Consider the following 18,550-nt stretch of genomic DNA (forward strand, 5'->3'; position numbering starts at 1 on the left):
CTTGGAAGGATGGAAAGCTGAGTCAACCTTGAGCCTGGTGGGATGCGAACCTGCACTAATTGCAGGCAGCTGGTGTTATTTAAGGCTCTGTGCAGGGAAAGCTTTAGAGTGAATTAGGAAAAGTGAAAAAGTGAGATAGGAAAATAGGGAACGGTTGCTGGAATTGGGTATGTGTAGCTTAACAAAGAGAAGGGTGAGGGGTGACATGATAGCAGTGATCCAATATCTCAGGGTCTGCCACAAAGCAGAGGGAGCCAAGCTATTCTCCAAAGCACCTGAAAGCAGGACAAGAAGCAATGGATGGAAACTAGTCAAGGAGAGAAGCAACCTAGAACTAAGGAGAAACTTCCTGACAGTTAGAACAATTAACCAGTGGAACAACCTGCCTCCAGAAGCTGTGAATGCTCCAACACTGGAAGTTTTTAAGAAGAGACTGGACAGCCATTTGTCTGAAATGGTATAGGGTTTCCTGCCTTAGCAGGGGGTTGGACTAGATGACCTCCAAGGTCCCCTCCAACTTCTTCTTCTTCTTCTTCTTCTTCTTCTTCTTCTTCTTCTTCTTCTTCTTCTTCTTCTTCTTCTTCTTCTTCTTCTTCTTCTTCTTCTTCTTCTTCTTCTTCTTCTTCTTCTTCTAGTTTAATCCACTTGCACTGTTTTATGTTTACATGTTTGATGACAAACAGCCTTATGTTTATAAGTGACAGTTTTCCTACTAAGCACCTGCATGTCATAAGCATTTGAATTAAAATTACCATATTAAAATCAAATCTGATGTTTTTTAATTTTTATTTGGTGTACGTTGGAAGAGGGGTAGTCTTATACGGCGAGTATAGCCCAAACCCTATAATTTAAAAGGAAATGTAGGGGGTCGTCTTATACACCCAGTCGTCTTATACGCCGGAAAATACGGTAATAGAAATAATAGAATTAGAAAGAGAGTAGTTTTTTTCAAAATATTTTCCACTTTATGCATTTTATACTTTTTTTAGCTTTTGTTTGCCTGCTACCCTTTTTATGGTGGTCACATGGTGCCTCATTTAATTATAATTATGACTTACGACTGCAAATCTAGAACACTAGAGCAACACACAAGGGTAGGACGTGAAAGAGTTGTTTCCAACAAAACAACTGGACTGGTCAGTACTCTCTGTTAATTCAGACTGCAGCAATTTGTTTCAATTAAGGGAGTTGATCTCTTCTTGGCAAGAAGCCTCCTCTGCTCTAATCGCCAAGGCCCAGGGTTTGGATGCCATATTTCACTATCTGATCTTGAAGCTGTGCCTATTTCTAATAAGCTTCTAGTGATTCCTGTCTTGGTGCCTCCTGGGATTGAAATTCGGCTGGCTCATCTGGGGCAGTTTCTACAGAGTCCGAGTCCGACCCCTTGTGTAAGGCAGTGATTGCTCAAGCTTATACACAGGAATCTTGTCACCTAAAGTTCAAATCTTAATCAGAGGCAGATAAGCATCGTCAGAATTCAAGGTGGGCTGAATAGGGATCCTTTGTGGGGGCAAAACAACTGTAGGCTGATTATGTACTTAACTCTCCCTCTCCACCAGTTTTTCCTGTTCTTCTCCTAGATTTTCATGCATTTTAATATTCATCCATTATGGTTAATGGGATAAGGGGAAGTTATCAGGGATTTACCACATTGTGTGGGATGTACATTATCAGAGGAGGGAGGGGGTCTCTGCCAATGTGCTAAGCGCTTTAGATTGTAAGCCGCCCTGAGTCTTCGGAGAAGGGCGGGATATAAATGCGATTTTTTTTTAAAAGGAGTAAAAGGCACACAGGCCAAGAATCCTTGGAGTGGAAAAAGAGGCAAAGAATGGAAACCTCCTGTAGCCTTTCACAGAGTATATATAATAGTTACGGGATTTGTTGTTTTTTTTTTATTGAAAAGTTTTAAAATACATTTTGTCTTTAACAATCCCCCCCTCCCCTACCTATCCCTCCCTACCCCTCCCCCCTCTCCCCCCCCCGGACTTCCCAGAGCTAAGTACAAGGTATAAAAACAGAAAACAATCATAAACATCCATATGCTAACAACAATAAACTCTTAAATCTATCGCCCTCTAACTCATATAAGATAACTACAAACAATATTAATATTACATATAAAAAGAAAGAAAAAGAAAGAAAGAAAGAAAGGAAGATTCATTCAAATGCTAAGTGAAACTTTTTAGTCCCATATTTCTTCTGGATATATTCAATCCATTTTTTCCACTCAATAATATAGCGTTCTTGCGAGTGATCTTTCAAATAAGCCGAGATCTTTGCCATTTCTGCCAGGTCAGAAACCTTTAAAGTCCATTCCACTATATACTGACCTATTAGGAGTCTTGCTGCTGTAATTAAATTCAACATCAACTTAGTGTCCACAACAGTAGCTTCTGTAATTATACCCAACAGAAAGAATTGCGGAAAAAACTTTATCTTTTGCTTAAAGATCTTCTGCATGTTCCACCAAATTTTTATCCAATTTTTATCCATAGTTACGAGATTTGTGATCTAGTCTGGCAAGATTCCTGTCAATGGGTGAGAAACTGCTTTGAGTAAATCTCTGTGTCTTTCTTGGTTCCTTGCTCCTGACACTCATCTGGGTTTGTATTCTGTAATTCTGTAAATGTCGCTACTTTTGGAACAGAGGGTTTTTATAAAGGTTGTGTTTGTGTGTGTGTGTCTCTGTGTGTGTGTGTTTGTGTGCATTTCTCTAGATCAATCATAGATAGATAGATAGATAGATAGATAGATGATAGATAGACTGACAGACAGATAGACAGACAGAGAGAAATGACAGAGAGAGAGAGATAGATGAGAGAGAGAGATGACAGAGATAGATAGGTTGATTGATTGATTGATAGATAGATAGATAAATAGATGATAGACAGATAGAATGAGATAAAGATAGATGACATATAGATAGGGATAGATAGATAGATAGATAGATAGATAGATAGATAGATAGATAGATAGATAGATAGATAGATAGATAGATAGATAGATGATAGATTTATAGATAGATAGACTGACAGACAGATAGACAGAAAGATAGAGATGACAGAGAGATAGAGATAGATGAGAGAGAGAGAGAGAGATGACAGAGATAGATAGATAGATTGATTGATAGATAGATAGATAGATAGATAGATAGATAGATAGATAGATGATAGATAGATAGATGATAGACAGACAGACAGAATGAGATAAAGATAGATGACATATGGATAGGGATAGATAGATGATAGATAGATAGATAGATAGATAGATAGATAGATAGATGATAGATAGATAGATAGATAGATAGATAGATAGATAGATAGATAGATAGATAGATAGATAGATAGATAGATAGATAGATAGATAGATAGATAGATAGGCAGAAATAGAAATAATAGAAATGATAGAAATAGAAATAGAAGTAGTTTGTTTCAGAATATTTTCCAATTTATGCATTTTATACTTTTTTTGAGATTTTGTTTGCATTCTGCCCTTATTATGCTGGTCTATGACCAAAATAAATATTTCATTTGATTTGTGCTATGCAATTGGAGACATGTTTGCAGGAGGTAAGGCCTCTTTCACAAGGAGCTAAAAGGAAAATCAGCTTTGAGATTGGTATGCAGAAAGAGGATCAGAAGGAATCTTCTCTAAAATCTGCAAAAGTATTTATCCGATAGATAGGCTGAGTGTGCTTTACTCTGGCAAGATTCCTGTCTATTGGCAAAGAGCAATAAATAATCTATTCTTAGAAGCTTGTTGCATTTTTCTTAGTTTCCTGCACTTGACCATTTGATAGTTATGTCCAGCAGCTGCATCAGGAATTATTTTCTTTTCCAAAGCCTACATAGAGAGGGAAAGGATTGCCATCTTGGAAACAGCTCTTGGTGCAGAAGGTCACCTGTGCAGTAGATGCTCCTGGGGCTGCCCACTCTACTGTCATTGTGCAATGTGTCCAAAAGAACATAGATGGAAGTGAGCTGGGTGGGGAGAATGATTCTTACCTGGGACTCCCCCCATTTAATGACTTGAGCGATCATTTAACAATTAGAATTCAGAGTGCTGTAATTCTGGTTGTTGAACAAGGAGTCACGTGGTGCCTCATTTAATTATAACTATGACTTACAACTGAAAAAGGGACGCGGTGGCTCAGTGGGTTAGGACGCTGAGCTTGTTGATCAGATGGTCGGCAGTTTGGCGGGTCGAATCCCAAGTGCCACGTAGCAGAGTGAGCGCCTGTTACTCGTCCCAGCTTCTGCCAACCTTGCTGTTCGAAATCATGTAAAAAAATGCAAGTAGAAAAACAGGGACCACTACGGTGGGAAGGTAACAGCGTTCCGTGCACCTTTGGCATCTAGTCATGCTGGCCACATGACCATGGAGACGTCCTCAGACAAGCGCTTGCTCTTTGGCTTTGAAATGGAGATGAACATCAGCCCCTAGAGTTGGAAATGACTAGCACGCATGTGTCCGGGAACCTTTACCTTTACCTTTACATTTACAACTGCAATTATAAAACCCTAGAGCAACACATCAGGGAAGGACATGAGATAGTTGTTTCCAACACAAAAACTGGACCGGTCAGTACTCTCTCTTAAATCAGATTTCTGCTCCTTTCAGGAATCATCTCCTTCCAGTTGCAAAAAAAAAAGTCCTTCAAGGTTTTGCCTGTTTGGTTAAACCAACTTAAGAAAGACTACATATGGTTAAATATAAATCCTCACCACCAAGATTTGCACACAGGACTAAATGATCAAAATGGGGGAAGCCTGCATTGTTTCATGGAGCATTAGCTTAACAAGCCACCAGAGTCACCTTAATGGTGATATAGGCAGCATACAACTTTAATAAAGAATAAAAGGAAATTGCTGTCACAGTTAACAATTGTGACCCTTAGATCTTCGTCCTTTAAGTGGCTGGTTTCCAGGAATCTGAGGTCAGGTTTAGATACCTTTTGGTTGACTCTTCTTTAAGATATGAATAAATAAATAATAAATAATAAAATAAATAATATATAATAAAAGGAAATTGTTTTCACAATTAACTATGGCTGCCATAAGATGTTTTTCATTTCAGTGGCTAGTTTCCAGGAATTTGAGATCCAGGTTGAGATCTCAGTCTGGTACATTTTGGTTGATTCTTCTTTAAGATATGATTATATCGTTAACTGCTTCTTTTGCATGCTTTGTGCAAAGTTGCGAAATTCAGAGAAGAACGTCAGACAAGTTATTCTTATTTTTGTCTGAAAGCTTGCAGCTTGGTCCAGCTCAATTCCTCTTTCTGACTGTAACTGCATCAAGTGCTATCTAACGTAATTCACTGGAAAAAGATCGCAGCCTTAGGTTCCCAAAGAGACCAGCTGATTCCATCTGGAGATTCTTCCCATCATCTCCAGGTATGTCTACAAGAAAGGCAGAGTTTGTGTTGGGGTCATTTATTATCTGCAAAACGTTCCTTATGGAGACCAGCATAGGACTAGGAGACGTTTAGTATGGGATCAGCTAATCCAGCAGGGTCTTCTGCCCTGTAACAGATCTCAATTTACCAGCAATTTTTTTTCCAGTACGGTATGACAACAGTCTTCTCATGTATTCAGTCAATCTTAATATGTATTGAAGAGACGTGGTGGTGCAGTGGTTAGAATGCAGTAGTGTAGGTTAATTCTGCCGACTGCCAGCAGTTTGATCCTGACCGGCTCAAAATGACTCAGCCTTCCATCCTTCTGAGGTCAGTAAAATGAGGACCTAGATTGTTGGGGGCAATAGGCTGACTCTGTAAACTGCTTAGAGAGGGTTTTAAAGTGCTATGAAGTGGAATTCAAGTCTAAGTGCTATTGCTGTAAAATAGCTAGGAGCATCAAAGCATTTTAAACAGTGTTGGAGCATTTTGATGTATGTATGCAAATGAGCAAAGAGCAAAATGTGAACATAAGGAAAACTGTTCATTCAACTGCTCCCAGCTAAAAACTAATATAAAAAAGATTTTTAATGCATGAGAATAATAATAATAGTAGTTGTAGTAGTAGTAGTAGTAGTATTAATAGTAATAGTTTTGTGTGTGAATGGCAAACCGACAATAGCTTTGAATCCCCAAGAACACAATTCTTTTCAGCCATTTTGACAGTCCGAAGTTTGTTTTCTTTTAATAATTGTATTTCCTCTTCAATTACAGTGCCCCAGGTTGTCCACCTTATCCACAAATTTGAACTTTTCTAAGCAAGCAAACACTTCTTACAGAATGGAGCAGCAATTTAATTACTCAGATGGTATGAACAGCATGAAAACTATATTATATATAACATTTGATTTCCTTTGTTTTTGTTGTTGTTAGTTGCAAAGTCGTGTCCAACCCATCGCGACCCTATGGACAACGTTCCTCCAGGCTTTCCTGTCCTCTACCATCTTCTGGAGTCCATTTAAGCTCACGCCTACTGCTTCAGTAACTCCATCCAGCCACCTCATTCTCTGTCGTCCCCTTCTTCTCTTGCCCTCAATCTTTCCCAGCATTAGGCTCTTCTCCAGTGAGTCCTTCCTTCTCATTAGGTGGCCAAAGTATTTGAGTTTTAGCTTCAGGATCTGGCCTTCTAAAGAGCAGTCAGGGTTGATCTCCTCTAGGACTGACCAGTTTGATCACGTTGCAGTCCAAGGGACTCGCAGGAGTCTTCTCCAGCACCAGAGTTCAAAGGCCTCAATTCTTTGGCGCTCAGCCTTTTTTATGGTCCAACTTTCACTGCCATACATTGCAACTGGGAAGACCATAGCCTTGACTATACGCACTTTTGTTGACAGGGTGATGTCTCTGCTTTTTAGTGTGCTGTCTAGATTTGCCATGGCTTTCCTCCCAAGGAGCAAGCGTTTTTTGGCTACAGTCCCCATCTGCAGTGATCTTGGAGCCCAGGAAAATAAAATCTGTCACTACCTCCATTTCTTCCCCATCTATTTGCCAGGAATTGAGAGGGCCGGATGCCATGATCTTGGTTTTCTTAATGTTAAGTTTCAACCCAACTTTTGCACTCTCCTTCTTCACCCGCAACAAGAGGCTCTTTAGTTCTTCTTCACTTTCTGCCATTAGAGTGGTATCATCTGCATATCTTAGGTTGTTGATGTTTCTTCCGGCAATCTTAATTCCAACTTTTGATTCATCTAGCCCTGCCTTTCTCATGATGTGCTCTGCATATAAGTTAAATAGGCAAGGCGACAGTATACAGCCTTGCTGGACTCCTTTCCCAATTTTGAACCAATCAGTGGTTCCGTGTCCAGTTCTCACTGTTGTTTCTTGGCCCGCATATAGGTTTCTCAAGAGACAAATAAGATGGTCTGGTACGCCCATCTCTTTAAGGACTTGCCACAGTTTGTTATGATCCACACAATCAAAGGCTTTAGCATAGTCAATGAAGCAGAAGTAGATGTTTTTCTGGAACTCTTTAGCTTTCTCCATGATCCAGCGTATGTTGGCAATTTGACCTCTAGTTCCTCTGCCTCTTTGAAATCCTGCCTGTACTTCTGGTAGTTCTCGATCCACATACTGCTGAAGTCTAGCTTGTAGGATTTTCAGCATAACTTTACTAGCATGAGAAATGAGTGCAATGGTGCGATAGTTTGAACATTCTTTGGCACTGCCTTTCTTTGGAATTGGAATGTAAACTGATCTTTTCCAATCCTGTGACCACTGTTGAGTTTTCCAAATTTGCTGGCAAATTGAGTGTAGCACTTTTACTGCATCGTCTTTTAAGATTTTGAATACCTCAGCTGGAATACTGTCACCTCCACTAGCTTTGTTGTTGCTCAGCTTTTCTAAGGCCAACTTCACTTCACATTCTAGGATGTCTGGCTCGAGGTCAGTGACCACCTCATTGTGATTATTAGGGACGTTAAGCTCATTCTTGTATAGTTCTTCTGTGTAATTTTGCCATCTCTTCTTAATCTCTTCTGCCTCTGTTAGGTCCCTGCCCTTTTGGTCCTTTATCATGCCCATTTTCCATTTTTCTTCATCTCTCCAATTTTCTTGAAAAGATCTCTGGTCCTCCCTATTCTATTGTTTTCTTCTATTTCTTTGCACTGTTCATTTAAGAAGGCATTCCTATCTCTTCTAGCTATTCTCTGGAATTCTGCATTCAATTGTTTTAACTGATAACAAAGACCTCAAGGGTTCGTAGTGATTTGTGAGTTTATTCCACAACTGAAAACGTAGGAGCAAATCATGAGTTCCTATGGTCCACTCCCTCCTGGGGTTGGGAATTGCATTGGCATTTTGAAAACCTTCAGTGAGTGCATTCACAAAATGGCTTCTGATGGAATTACTCATATAGCAAGCCTTACGGAGAATTTAAGAATATCAACAAACTGATACCTATCACGTCCGACAGGCAAAATCAACCTGGAATTTTTCTTTGGAAGGACACAAGGGATGAAATCAACCTCTTTGATCTTCTTTAATTAGGAAAAAAAAGATTAGACGCACAGAAGCATTTCTAAAAATGAAAGAATAACGAGAGGGGGGAATATACTTTCCTTTTTAAAATGAGCACTTTTAAAATTATTTTGAATTGATTATTAGGTTAAATAATTAGAGCATCACAAAGACTGATTATTGGCAAATAGGCATCAGGGCAATGATGGGGGAAAAAGCCCTATTTGGGATTATTTTATTGATACATTCACAGACTCCCATTCGCCAGGTGGATAAAGTTTCTAAAGCACATTAGCATTTTTTGCTACCTGCTGTTATTCATCAAAATAATGACTGACTATTATTGCTTCCTTAGTTATTGCACTAATCCCCATTGAAGAAAATGGTTTCGCTGATATTTGGCACATGTACAATTGGTAAGTATATTAGGATACAAAACATTTTCTTTGCAGGAATGGAGTTAGCCGTCCAGTAGTTTCATAATATTCCAAAACGAGAACTGCTATGTTGCTCAGCCCATTTGTGACTGGTGGAACAGGATGCCTTTCTTTTGAAGGGAATCTTCCTTAGTGGAAGTTGCTCAACTCTCCATATAATTACCGTATATACTTGAGTATAAGCCGAATTTTCCAGCCCACTTTTTGGGCTGAAAAAATCCACTTCGGCTTATACTCCAGTGAACAAAAAAGAAAGAACTTACCGAGGACTTGCACGCGGCCGAGGCTTCGGTGCTTCCGGGATCGCGCGCACCTCTCCCAAGCCGCCGCCGTCCGGAGACCTGCCGAAGTTTGGGGAGGTTTGGGGAGGTGCGCGCGCACCTCCCCAAACCTCCCCAAACGTCGGCAGGTCTCCGGACCTCCGCGCCCTGCCTGCCTGCTTCTTTCCGCTGCCTGGCTGCCCTACGATGTAACCTGCTTCATGATAGAGTGCGACGCCTGCAAGGACTGGTTTCATGGCAGGTAACACAAAGCGTTCATTCTCGCCTTTCCCTCCCCCCCTCGCCCGCCCGCTCGCTTTTTTTTTCCTCTCAAGCATCACTGGACTGGGCCAGGGAAATCAGAGAGAAGCTGGGCGTGCAGCGTCACGGCGACAGCTGGAAGCCTCGCCCAGCTAGAGACAGAGAGGAAGGAGGGAGGGAGGGAGGGAGGGCGCGCGCAGGCAGAGAGGGTTTGGTCAGGGTGGCGGCGGCGGCGGCGGACACGGGGAGCTGAGGCGCCGTCCGGTAGGTAGAGGCCGTTATGGGAAGGAGGCGGGAGAAGGGACGTGTGGGGGAAGTACGGGGGCCGTGTAAACGGAGTACGTGCGGCGCCGCGCGGGTCTGATAGAACTGGGCCGGCAACGGGTGCTTGTGAAGCGGCTGAGGGCTGGCTAGGAAGGGGGCGGCGGCGGCGGCGCTGGCGTTTTGCGGGTGGGACAAGGCTCTCGAGAGAGAACATGGTGGAGGCGGAACCGACCCCGCCGCTCCCTGCAGGGGAGAGAAGCCGGGCAAGCGCTGCTCCAGTCCTCGCTCTTCTTCCCTCTCCCGATTTTGCCTTCCTCTCCAAGATAAGTTCGAGCGGTAGGGGAAAGTTAGAGCCCCTTTCTGAGGCCGCCCCTTACTTGGGATTGTTGGGCGAGAAGGCGACGTGGGCATGGAGGAGGAAGTAAGTCACGCTTTACTCGTCACTGCGGGGTGGGGAGAAAAAAAGTTCTTGCCGGCCGGACTTGGATGGCGGCGGCGGCATCAGCTGGGAGCCGCAGCCCCGCCTAGTCCGGCTGAGCTGAACCAGCTCAACACAAAGCGATCGGGCCTTTCCTCCCCCCCTTTCCCTCTCCCCTCCCGCTCTAGGGCAGAGATCCCCTTCCTATCGCTCGGGGCCTTTCGTCTCTTTGGCTCGCCAGGGCTGGAGCGGCGAGAGCGAGCGGCAGAGGAGAGATGGTGGGCTTTCCTTTCCTTTCCTTTCCTTTCCTTTCCTTTCCTTTCCTTTCCTTTCCTTTCCTTTCCTTTCCTTTCCTTTCCTTTCCTTTCCTTTCCTTCCCTTCCCTTCCCTTCCCTTCCCTTTCCTTTCCTTTCCTTTCCTTTCCTTCCCTTCCCTTCCCTTCCCTTCCCTTCCCTTCCCTTCCCTTTCCGTTAGAGAGCTACCTTCGTGATTACAATGTGGAGTGGCCGACTGAGGCTGAAAGCACATTAGGTAGCACTTGAGACATGCAGGCAAATCCTGCTAAAGGGCATTTCCCCCCCACTGGATCCGCGCTCCGCAAGCCTCTGCCGGCGGCAGGGCGCGGATCCAGCCGGCGGCAGAGGCTTGTGGAGCACGGATCCAGCCTCCGCCGGCGGCAGAGGCTTGCGGAGCGCGGATCCAGCCTCCGCCGGTGGCAGAGGCTTGCAGGGCGCGGATCCAGCCGGCGGCAGAGGCTTGTGGAGCGCGGATCCAGCCTCCGCCGGCGGCAGAGGCTTGCGGAGCGCGGTTCCAGCCTCCGCTGGTGGCAGAGGCTTGCGGAGCGTGGATCCAGCCGGCGGCAGAGGCTTGCGGAGCGTGGATCCAGCCGCCGGCGACAGAGGCTCGATCCGCCGTTCTGCAAGCCTCCGCCGCCGTTTAATACCCTGTATTCAGCTCTGGGAAGTGGGGGGGAGAGAGGGGGAGTTTGGGAGGAGGGGGAGGGGGAGCTCCACGGTGCAAAAATAAAGCCCTGCCGCTCTTCGCGTTGCTTGCCAGACTGGCTGTCACTGGCTGTCACCAGGTATGTTTGCAGGAAAGGCGGAGTTTGTGTTGGGGTCATTTATTATCTGCAAAACGTTCCTTTTTGAGACCAAGGTAGGACCAGGAGCCCTTTAGTATGGGATCAGCTAATCCAGCAGAGTCTTCTGCCCCGTAACAAATTTCAATTTAGCAGCAATTTTTTTCCCCAGTACGGTATGATAACAGACCTCTCAGGTCTCACTTCAGTCAATCTTAATAGGTATAGAATCAAGATCACATGAAGTGATAATACTATCTTAGAATGCCTTGGTAAGGCCACACTTGGAATCCTGCATCCAGTTTTGGTGACTACGATGTAAAAAAGACATAGAAAGAGTGCAGAGAAGAGCAACAAAGAGGATTAGGGGGCTGGGAGCCAAAACATATAAGGAAGGGTTGCTGGAATTTGGTAGGTCTAGTTTAATGAAGAGAAAGATGAGGGGGGACATGATAGCAGCCTTCCAATATCTCAGGGGCTGCCCCAAAGAAGAGGGAGTCAGGCTATTCAAGCGCCTGAAGGCAGAGCAAGAAGCAATGGATGGAAACTAATTAAAGAGAGAAGCAACCTAGAACTAAGGAGAAACTTCCTGATACTTAGAACAATTAATAAGTGGAACAACAAGAAGAACAACAAGAAGAACAACAATAACAATAACAACAACAACAACAATGATAATAACAATAACAATAACAATAACAATAACAATAACAATAACAATAACAATAACAATAACAATAACAATAACACAAAGACTTGCAAATAGAAATAGAAAGACTGTGGCAAAGACAAGCAAGGGTAGTACCAATAGTAATAGGCGACTTGGGTGCAATCCCAAAACAACTGGAGCACCACTCGAACACTGGGCACTATCTAACAAAATGAAATTCAATTGTGAAAAAAGTAAGGTTCTACATTTAGGCAGGAAAAATCAAATGCACAGGTATAGTATAGGTGGTACCTTGCTCAATAGTAGTAACTGTGAGAGAGATCTTGGAGTCCTAGTGGATAATCACTTAAATATGAACCAGCTGTGTGCTGCAGCTGCCAAAAAAGCCAACACAGTGCTAGGCTGCATTAACAGAGGGATAGAATCAAGATCGTGTGAAGTACTAATACCACTTTACAATGCTTTGGTAAGGCCACACCTGGAATACTGCATCCAGATTTGGTCACCACGATGTAAAAAAGATGTCGAGACTCTAGAAAGAGTACAGAGAAGAGCAACAAAGATGATTAGGGGGCTGGAGGCTAAAACATATAAGGAACGGTTGCTGGAATTGGGTATGTGTAGTTTAATGAAGAGAAGGGTGAGGGGTGACATGATAGCCGTGTTCCAATATCACAGGGGCTGCCACAAAGAAGAGGGAGTCAAATTATTCTCCAAAGCACCTGAAAGCAGGACAAGAATCAACAGATGGAAACTAGTCAAGCAACCTAGAACTAAGGAGAAACTTCCTGACAGTTAGAACAACTAACCAGTGGAACAACCTGCCTCCAGAAGTGGTGAATGCTCCAACACTGGAGGAGGTTTTTATGAAGAGACTGGCCAGCCATTTGTCTGAAATGGTATAGGGTTTCCTGCCTGAGCAGGGGGTTGGACTAAATGACCTCCAAGGTCCATTATTATTATTATTATTATTATTATTATTATTATTATTATTATTATTATTATTATTATTATTATTATTATTATTATTATTATTATTATTATTATTATTATTATTAAATGTAGAACCTTACTTTTTTCACAACTGAATTTCATCTTGTTAGATAGTGCCCAGTGTTCAAGTCTGTCCAGATCCTCCTGTATCTTAAGCCTATCTTCTGGAGTATTGGCTATTCCTGCCAGCTTGGTGTCGTCTACAGATTTGATGAGTTCCCCATCTATCCCCTCATCCAAATCGTTAATGAAGATGTTGAAGAGCACTGGGCCCAGAACAGAGCCCTGGGGCACCCCACTACAGTCAGAAGTTTGTTTTCTTTTAATAATTGTATTTCCCCTTCAATTACACTGCCTCAGGTTGTCCACCTTATCCACGGATTTGAACTTTTCTAAGCAAGCAAACACTTTTTGCAGAATGGAGCAGCAGTTTAATTACTCAGGAGGTATGACCAGCATAGATATAATTTCCTTTCCTTTGTGATAACTGATAACTAATGATAACGAAAACCTCAAGGGTTCATTTTGAGTTTATTCAAGAATTGAGACTCTAGAGCAAATCATGAGTTGGGGATTGCATTGGCATTTTGAAAACATTCAGTGAGCGCATTCACACTTCTGATGGAATTACTCATATAGTAAGCCTTACGGAGAATGTAAGAATATCAACAAACTGATACCTGTCACGTCCGACAGGCGACATCAACCTGGAATTTTCCTTTGGAAGGACACAAGGGATGAAATCAGCCTCTTGGTTCTTCTTTAATTAGGAAAAAAAAGATTAGACGCATAGAAGCATTTCTAAAAATGAAAGAATAAAAAGAGTGGAGAAAATACTTTCCTTTTTAAAATGAGCACTTTTAAAATTATTTTGAATTAATTATCAGGTTAAATAATTAGAGGATCACAAAGACTGATTACTGTCTAATAACTATCTATGGGAAAAAACCTATTGGGGATTATTTTATTGATACATTCACAGACTCCCATTCAGAAAGAAACGAATCAGTGTGGATGAAGTTTATAAAGCACATTAGCATTTATGCTGTCTGCTGTTATAAATCAAAATAATGGTTTACTATTATCGCTTTCGTAGGTGACGCATCATTCCCCAAAATAGAACATGACTTTCCTGCTGTTTGGGAGACATACCACTTGTAAGTATATTAGGATACAAAACATTTTCCTTGCAGGAATGCAGTTCGCCGTCCAGTAGTTTCATAATATTCCAAAAGGAGAATTGCTATGTTGCTCAGCCCATTTGTGACTGGTGGAACAGGATGCCTTTCTTTGAAGGGAATAGTCCATGGTGGAGGTTGCTCAAGTCTCCATATAATCTCTCCCCATAATCAGGAGGACACTTCAGCTTTCTTGGTCTTTGTTGAAATCCATGGGACTTCCTTGCTTATATGACAAGGGTCACATATAGTCTCCACCTATACACCCACCACCTTTTTCCTTTTCTTGGGAAAAAGTTCAGCAACCACAGATCTCCAGAAACTTGGATTATAACTTTCCCTAACCGAGAGTAACCACACATCTATTAAAAGGAGGACATGTGCTACTTATTGCTCTCATTTCCTCCATCTGATAAATGTAGTTTCAAATTCTCTGGACCTTTTAGAGTATCGAACTGAGCAGCTTTTCTCTAATAAATGCTAACGATGCTTATTAGAGTTAACAAACTCTGAGTGAAATTGACAAGATCTTAATCAGTTACACACTGAAAGCTAACTGCTAGTAGTAGTGTGTTCCCCTCAAAGTGCATTTCACATTGTATGCCTGTCTGCACACTTGTAATCCCCTACTCTCTAAAGCAGGGGTCCTGAACCCCTGGTCCATGGCCACAGCTTGCCAGAAACTGGGCCGTGCAAACAACAGAAGTACCATCTGCGAGATGCCGGCAGCACGTAAAACCACTCTCCCCACCCACCAGTCCACAGAAAAACCTCTCTCCGTGTAACTGGTCCCTGGTGCCCAAAAGGTTGGCAGTTAAAGCAAGGTGTCACGACCACGTCCGCAGGTAGAAGCACACTCACAACAGCCAGACGGAACGGGTGAGAAACCAAAGGTCGCTTTATTCAGCTCCAAAGGAAACAAACTCAGTGTTGGCAGCACATCACTCCCAATGCATATAAATAGCCAGCAGACACACAAGCTCTTCCCCCACATCACAAACCAACATCCGCCCATGCAGCCATATATACTTTCCCCCTCCCCTTCAGTTCCTTTTTGCGTCTCCACGTGTGTGCGTTAGTCCGCCTTCCCCCTCTCCGGCATGCTGCTCTCAACAATGTAAGTACCCCAGGTAACCCCCACCCTGAACCCCAGACATCCAACCCCACCACCTCTGGCCACACCAGGTGTTCCACACCCTGAATTGGCCTCCACAAACCCTAAAACATCCTGAGCCTCACCGCTAAATAGTTGTCCAACTGTAGACTGGCCAGGAGGGCCCAGGTATTTAGCCGTGTCTACCTGGATCCTGGAAAGCCACCAGCTGGTGACCGAGGGCCCAGATGCCGTCTGGCAACCGATAAGCGCAGCTGGAGGGTCCACTTGTGTGTCCGCAGCTGCCAGCACACCTGGAACCAGCTGGCGAGCGGCCAAGGGCGACGGGACCAGCTGGGAATGGGCAGGTCCGGCTGGAGAACCTGTCTGTGCAGGTATGGCGACCAGCTGGCAAGCGGCAGAGGATGGCGAGACCAGCTGGGAGTAGGCAGGCCCAGCCAGAAGGCCCGTCTGTGCAGGCATGGCCACCAGAGGCAATTGGAGGCCGACCGGCATACGGAGGTGTCCGGAAAGGCCTGCAGCAGCAAGAAGCTCAGGCCGGTGATGCGACAGCTCGGAGGCAGGGCCCAGGCCACCCAAGGCCAGTTGGGTGGCAGACGCATGGCCAATACACGTAGTTGTCTCCCCCATGAAGTGTCGGGCCCACGGGGCTCAACAGGCAGCTCCCCCTACCAAGGCTCCACCTGGAAGACAAGAGGTTGCATCTGAGTGACCGCCCACCCGACTGGAGGACTCCACCCATCTCCCACCTTGCTTCTCCGGGTGCTTGCGATGGAATGCCCAGACCAGGCAGGGTGCATGAACGTCCACCTCAGTTACTCATGAGGCTTTCATCATAGGGTAAACTTTCCACAATATCAGGGATTGTTCTCTCCCTCTCCTCACCCTAGCGCCGAGGATTTCCTGTACTTCAAATTGGTACAGGTACAGGTACAGGGGCCCCCTTCCCTAATCCACAGGGTGTTACCCTGGCAGGCTTCAGCAGGCTACTGTGAAAAACTGGATGAATCTTATCCAAAAACCTTGGCAACTGGAGCCACATCGTCACAGGGTTGATTACCTGTGTTACCCGGAAAGGCCCTAGGAACCTGGGACCATGTTTTCTACTTGGTACTTGGAGCCGTAGATATTTGGTGGACAGGTAAACTAGGTCCCCCACCCTGAAGGGTTCAAAGGGCCTTCTTTTCCTATCTGCCTGTTCTTTGCTCATCTCTGCAGCTTTCTCTAATGCCTTCGTCACCATTCCCCACACCTCCCCCATTTGTTCCATCCATTCCTTGGGCTAACATGGGAGGGGCTTCCCCTGGTCATACTCAGGGATGGGGACGAAGTCATGACCAGATACCACCCTGAAAGGGGAGAATCCCGTACTACTATGGACTGCGTTGTTATGTGCCACTTCAGCAAATACCAACAGGTCCACCCAATCCGATTGCTGATATCACACGTAACACCGTAAATATCGCTCCACCACAGCGTTTGCACGCTCTGCTGCCCCGTTGGTACTAGGATGGGATGCTGAACTAAGACCCTGGGAGGATCCTATGAAGCAGACAAACTCCCTCCAGAACTGGGCCGTAAACTGCACCCCTTGGTCCGAGATGATTCGATGAGGCACTCCATGCAGGTGGTAGATGTGGGTGATAAACATCCATGTCAGCCGCCAGACTGACAGCAATCCTTTGCACGGCACAAAATGCGCCTGCTTGCAGAACAGGTCGATGACTGTCCAAATGACGTTATAGTGTCTGTGCGTGTGTTTGTGTGTCGGCCTGTGTGTTTGTGTGTGTGTGAATGTTTGTGTATGTGTGTGTGTATGTGCATTTGTGTGTATGTATGTATGTATGTATGTACAGTATATATGTATGTATTTCTCTAAAAAGGACTGATTCTAATTTTGTCTCTTTTTGTTATTAGGATAATCAGTAATATTGTTGAAATCTCTGAGAATGGGTCTGAAATGGTCAACTTTCCTGTCAATACTACAAAAATTGCTCCAAATATTTCTGAAATACCAGATTTTTTTTATTCACCTTATGCTCAACTGTTTGATAATTTAACACGAAATCTTATCAATGGGTTCATTGCCCTTATTTGCATTTTAGGCCTGGTAGGAAATGGAAGGACCATTTATCTCCTGGCCTTTTCCATTAAGAGGAATTCTTTCACCACCTACATCCTGAATCTCTCCATTGCTGATTTTGGGGTCCTCACATCCCTCATTGTGGCAGCTACATTTGTGACAGTGTTAACTCTGAATCAAAGAACATACATGGTTGATACCATTTTCTTCTTACTTTTTGAGTTTTTTTTCTTCACCTATTCTGCTAGCCAGTTTCTGCTGACGGCCATCAGCCTGGACAGGTGTGTGGCTGTCCTCTTCCCACTCTGGCATCGCTGCCATCGTCCTCCATATTTGTCCACCCTGGTTGTTGGCCTCATCTGGATCCTCTCCTTCCTGCTCTCTGCAGTGCACTTCCTTCTCCACCAGACCAGAAGATCTGGAAGTTCACCTTTCCTTTATCAGCTGATTGTGAATGGTTTACTTTGTACACCTCTCATGATTGTTTCTACTGTGACCCTCTGGGTTCACATGAGATCTAAATCACAACACAATCAAAGGAAGTTGCTCACCACCATCTTGCTGGCTCTCCTTTTCTTCCTCCTTTTCTCTCTCCCAATGAATGTCTTTTATGTCATTGAATATTTTGATACCTATAATCTCCTCCTCATGACCATCGGGATAGGATGTGCTTCTCTCAACAGCAGCATCAACCCCCTCCTTTATTTCTTCGTTGGGAGGAAGAAGAGAGGAAAGAACCAGCCCAGAGCGTCATACAAGGTTGCTCTGGAAAGAGTCTTCAAGGATGAGAAGGGCAGCCCGGAAGAGCAGCAAACCATGAAGGAAGACCAGTTGTGAAGGGTCGTAAACATTGCATATACAATATTTGAAGCTATAGGTTTATTTGGGACAAAAAATATGCTTTCCTTGAGAATATACAGAATGGATACAATTTAGTAAGCAAAGGACTTAAAAACAAAGATATGGAAATAGGAAGTATCGCTGTCTCAGTATTTTTCAATCTGAAACACTTGTTTAACAGGAAATGTTTTAGTCAATATAGTTCCTTTTTATTTCATTATAACTACTGTTGTGAATAAATCTTATTGAATGATTTTTTTAATGTGTAATTTATTTTATGCATTTCTCTTTGTGACATGCCCATTTATATACATATAATGGAGATGAAAGAAAAGGGGAAAATCTGCCATAGAGGTTACGGTTACATAATATCATTCAATTATATTTTAAAATAAGATTTCATTATTAATAATCATTCATTAGTGGCTTTCTTTCTTGACTGAAGATACATCACTTCTATCATTTTAAGACTTCCTTCCTGTCAATCTTTTATAGACATTTCCAGTCGTTATTTCCAGCTGGCACCAACCTCACCTGGCAAAGAT

General features: G+C 43.6%; 1 protein-coding gene and 1 long non-coding RNA gene across 2 annotated transcripts; both read left to right on the plus strand.

Annotated features, from left to right (window-relative positions):
* Positions 1-5,285: 5,285 nt before the first annotated feature.
* LOC308666148 lies at positions 5,286-13,897 on the plus strand. Its single transcript, XR_014026045.1, has 4 exons — positions 5,286-5,395; positions 6,172-6,265; positions 8,765-8,825; positions 13,887-13,897. It is a non-coding gene; the product is annotated as an uncharacterized lncRNA (long non-coding RNA).
* Positions 13,898-13,916: 19 nt separating this feature from the next.
* On the plus strand, positions 13,917-18,136 carry LOC308666142 (proto-oncogene Mas-like). Its single transcript, XM_081324721.1, has 2 exons — positions 13,917-13,947; positions 17,000-18,136. Exon 2 carries the CDS (start codon positions 17,043-17,045, stop codon positions 18,000-18,002), a length of 960 nt encoding a protein of 319 aa, XP_081180847.1. The 5' UTR covers positions 13,917-13,947; positions 17,000-17,042; the 3' UTR covers positions 18,003-18,136.
* Positions 18,137-18,550: the final 414 nt, after the last annotated feature.

This window comes from Vipera berus, assembly GCF_964194415.1.
Source record: "Vipera berus genome assembly, chromosome: 3".
Classification (NCBI taxonomy): Eukaryota; Metazoa; Chordata; class Lepidosauria; order Squamata; family Viperidae; genus Vipera; species Vipera berus.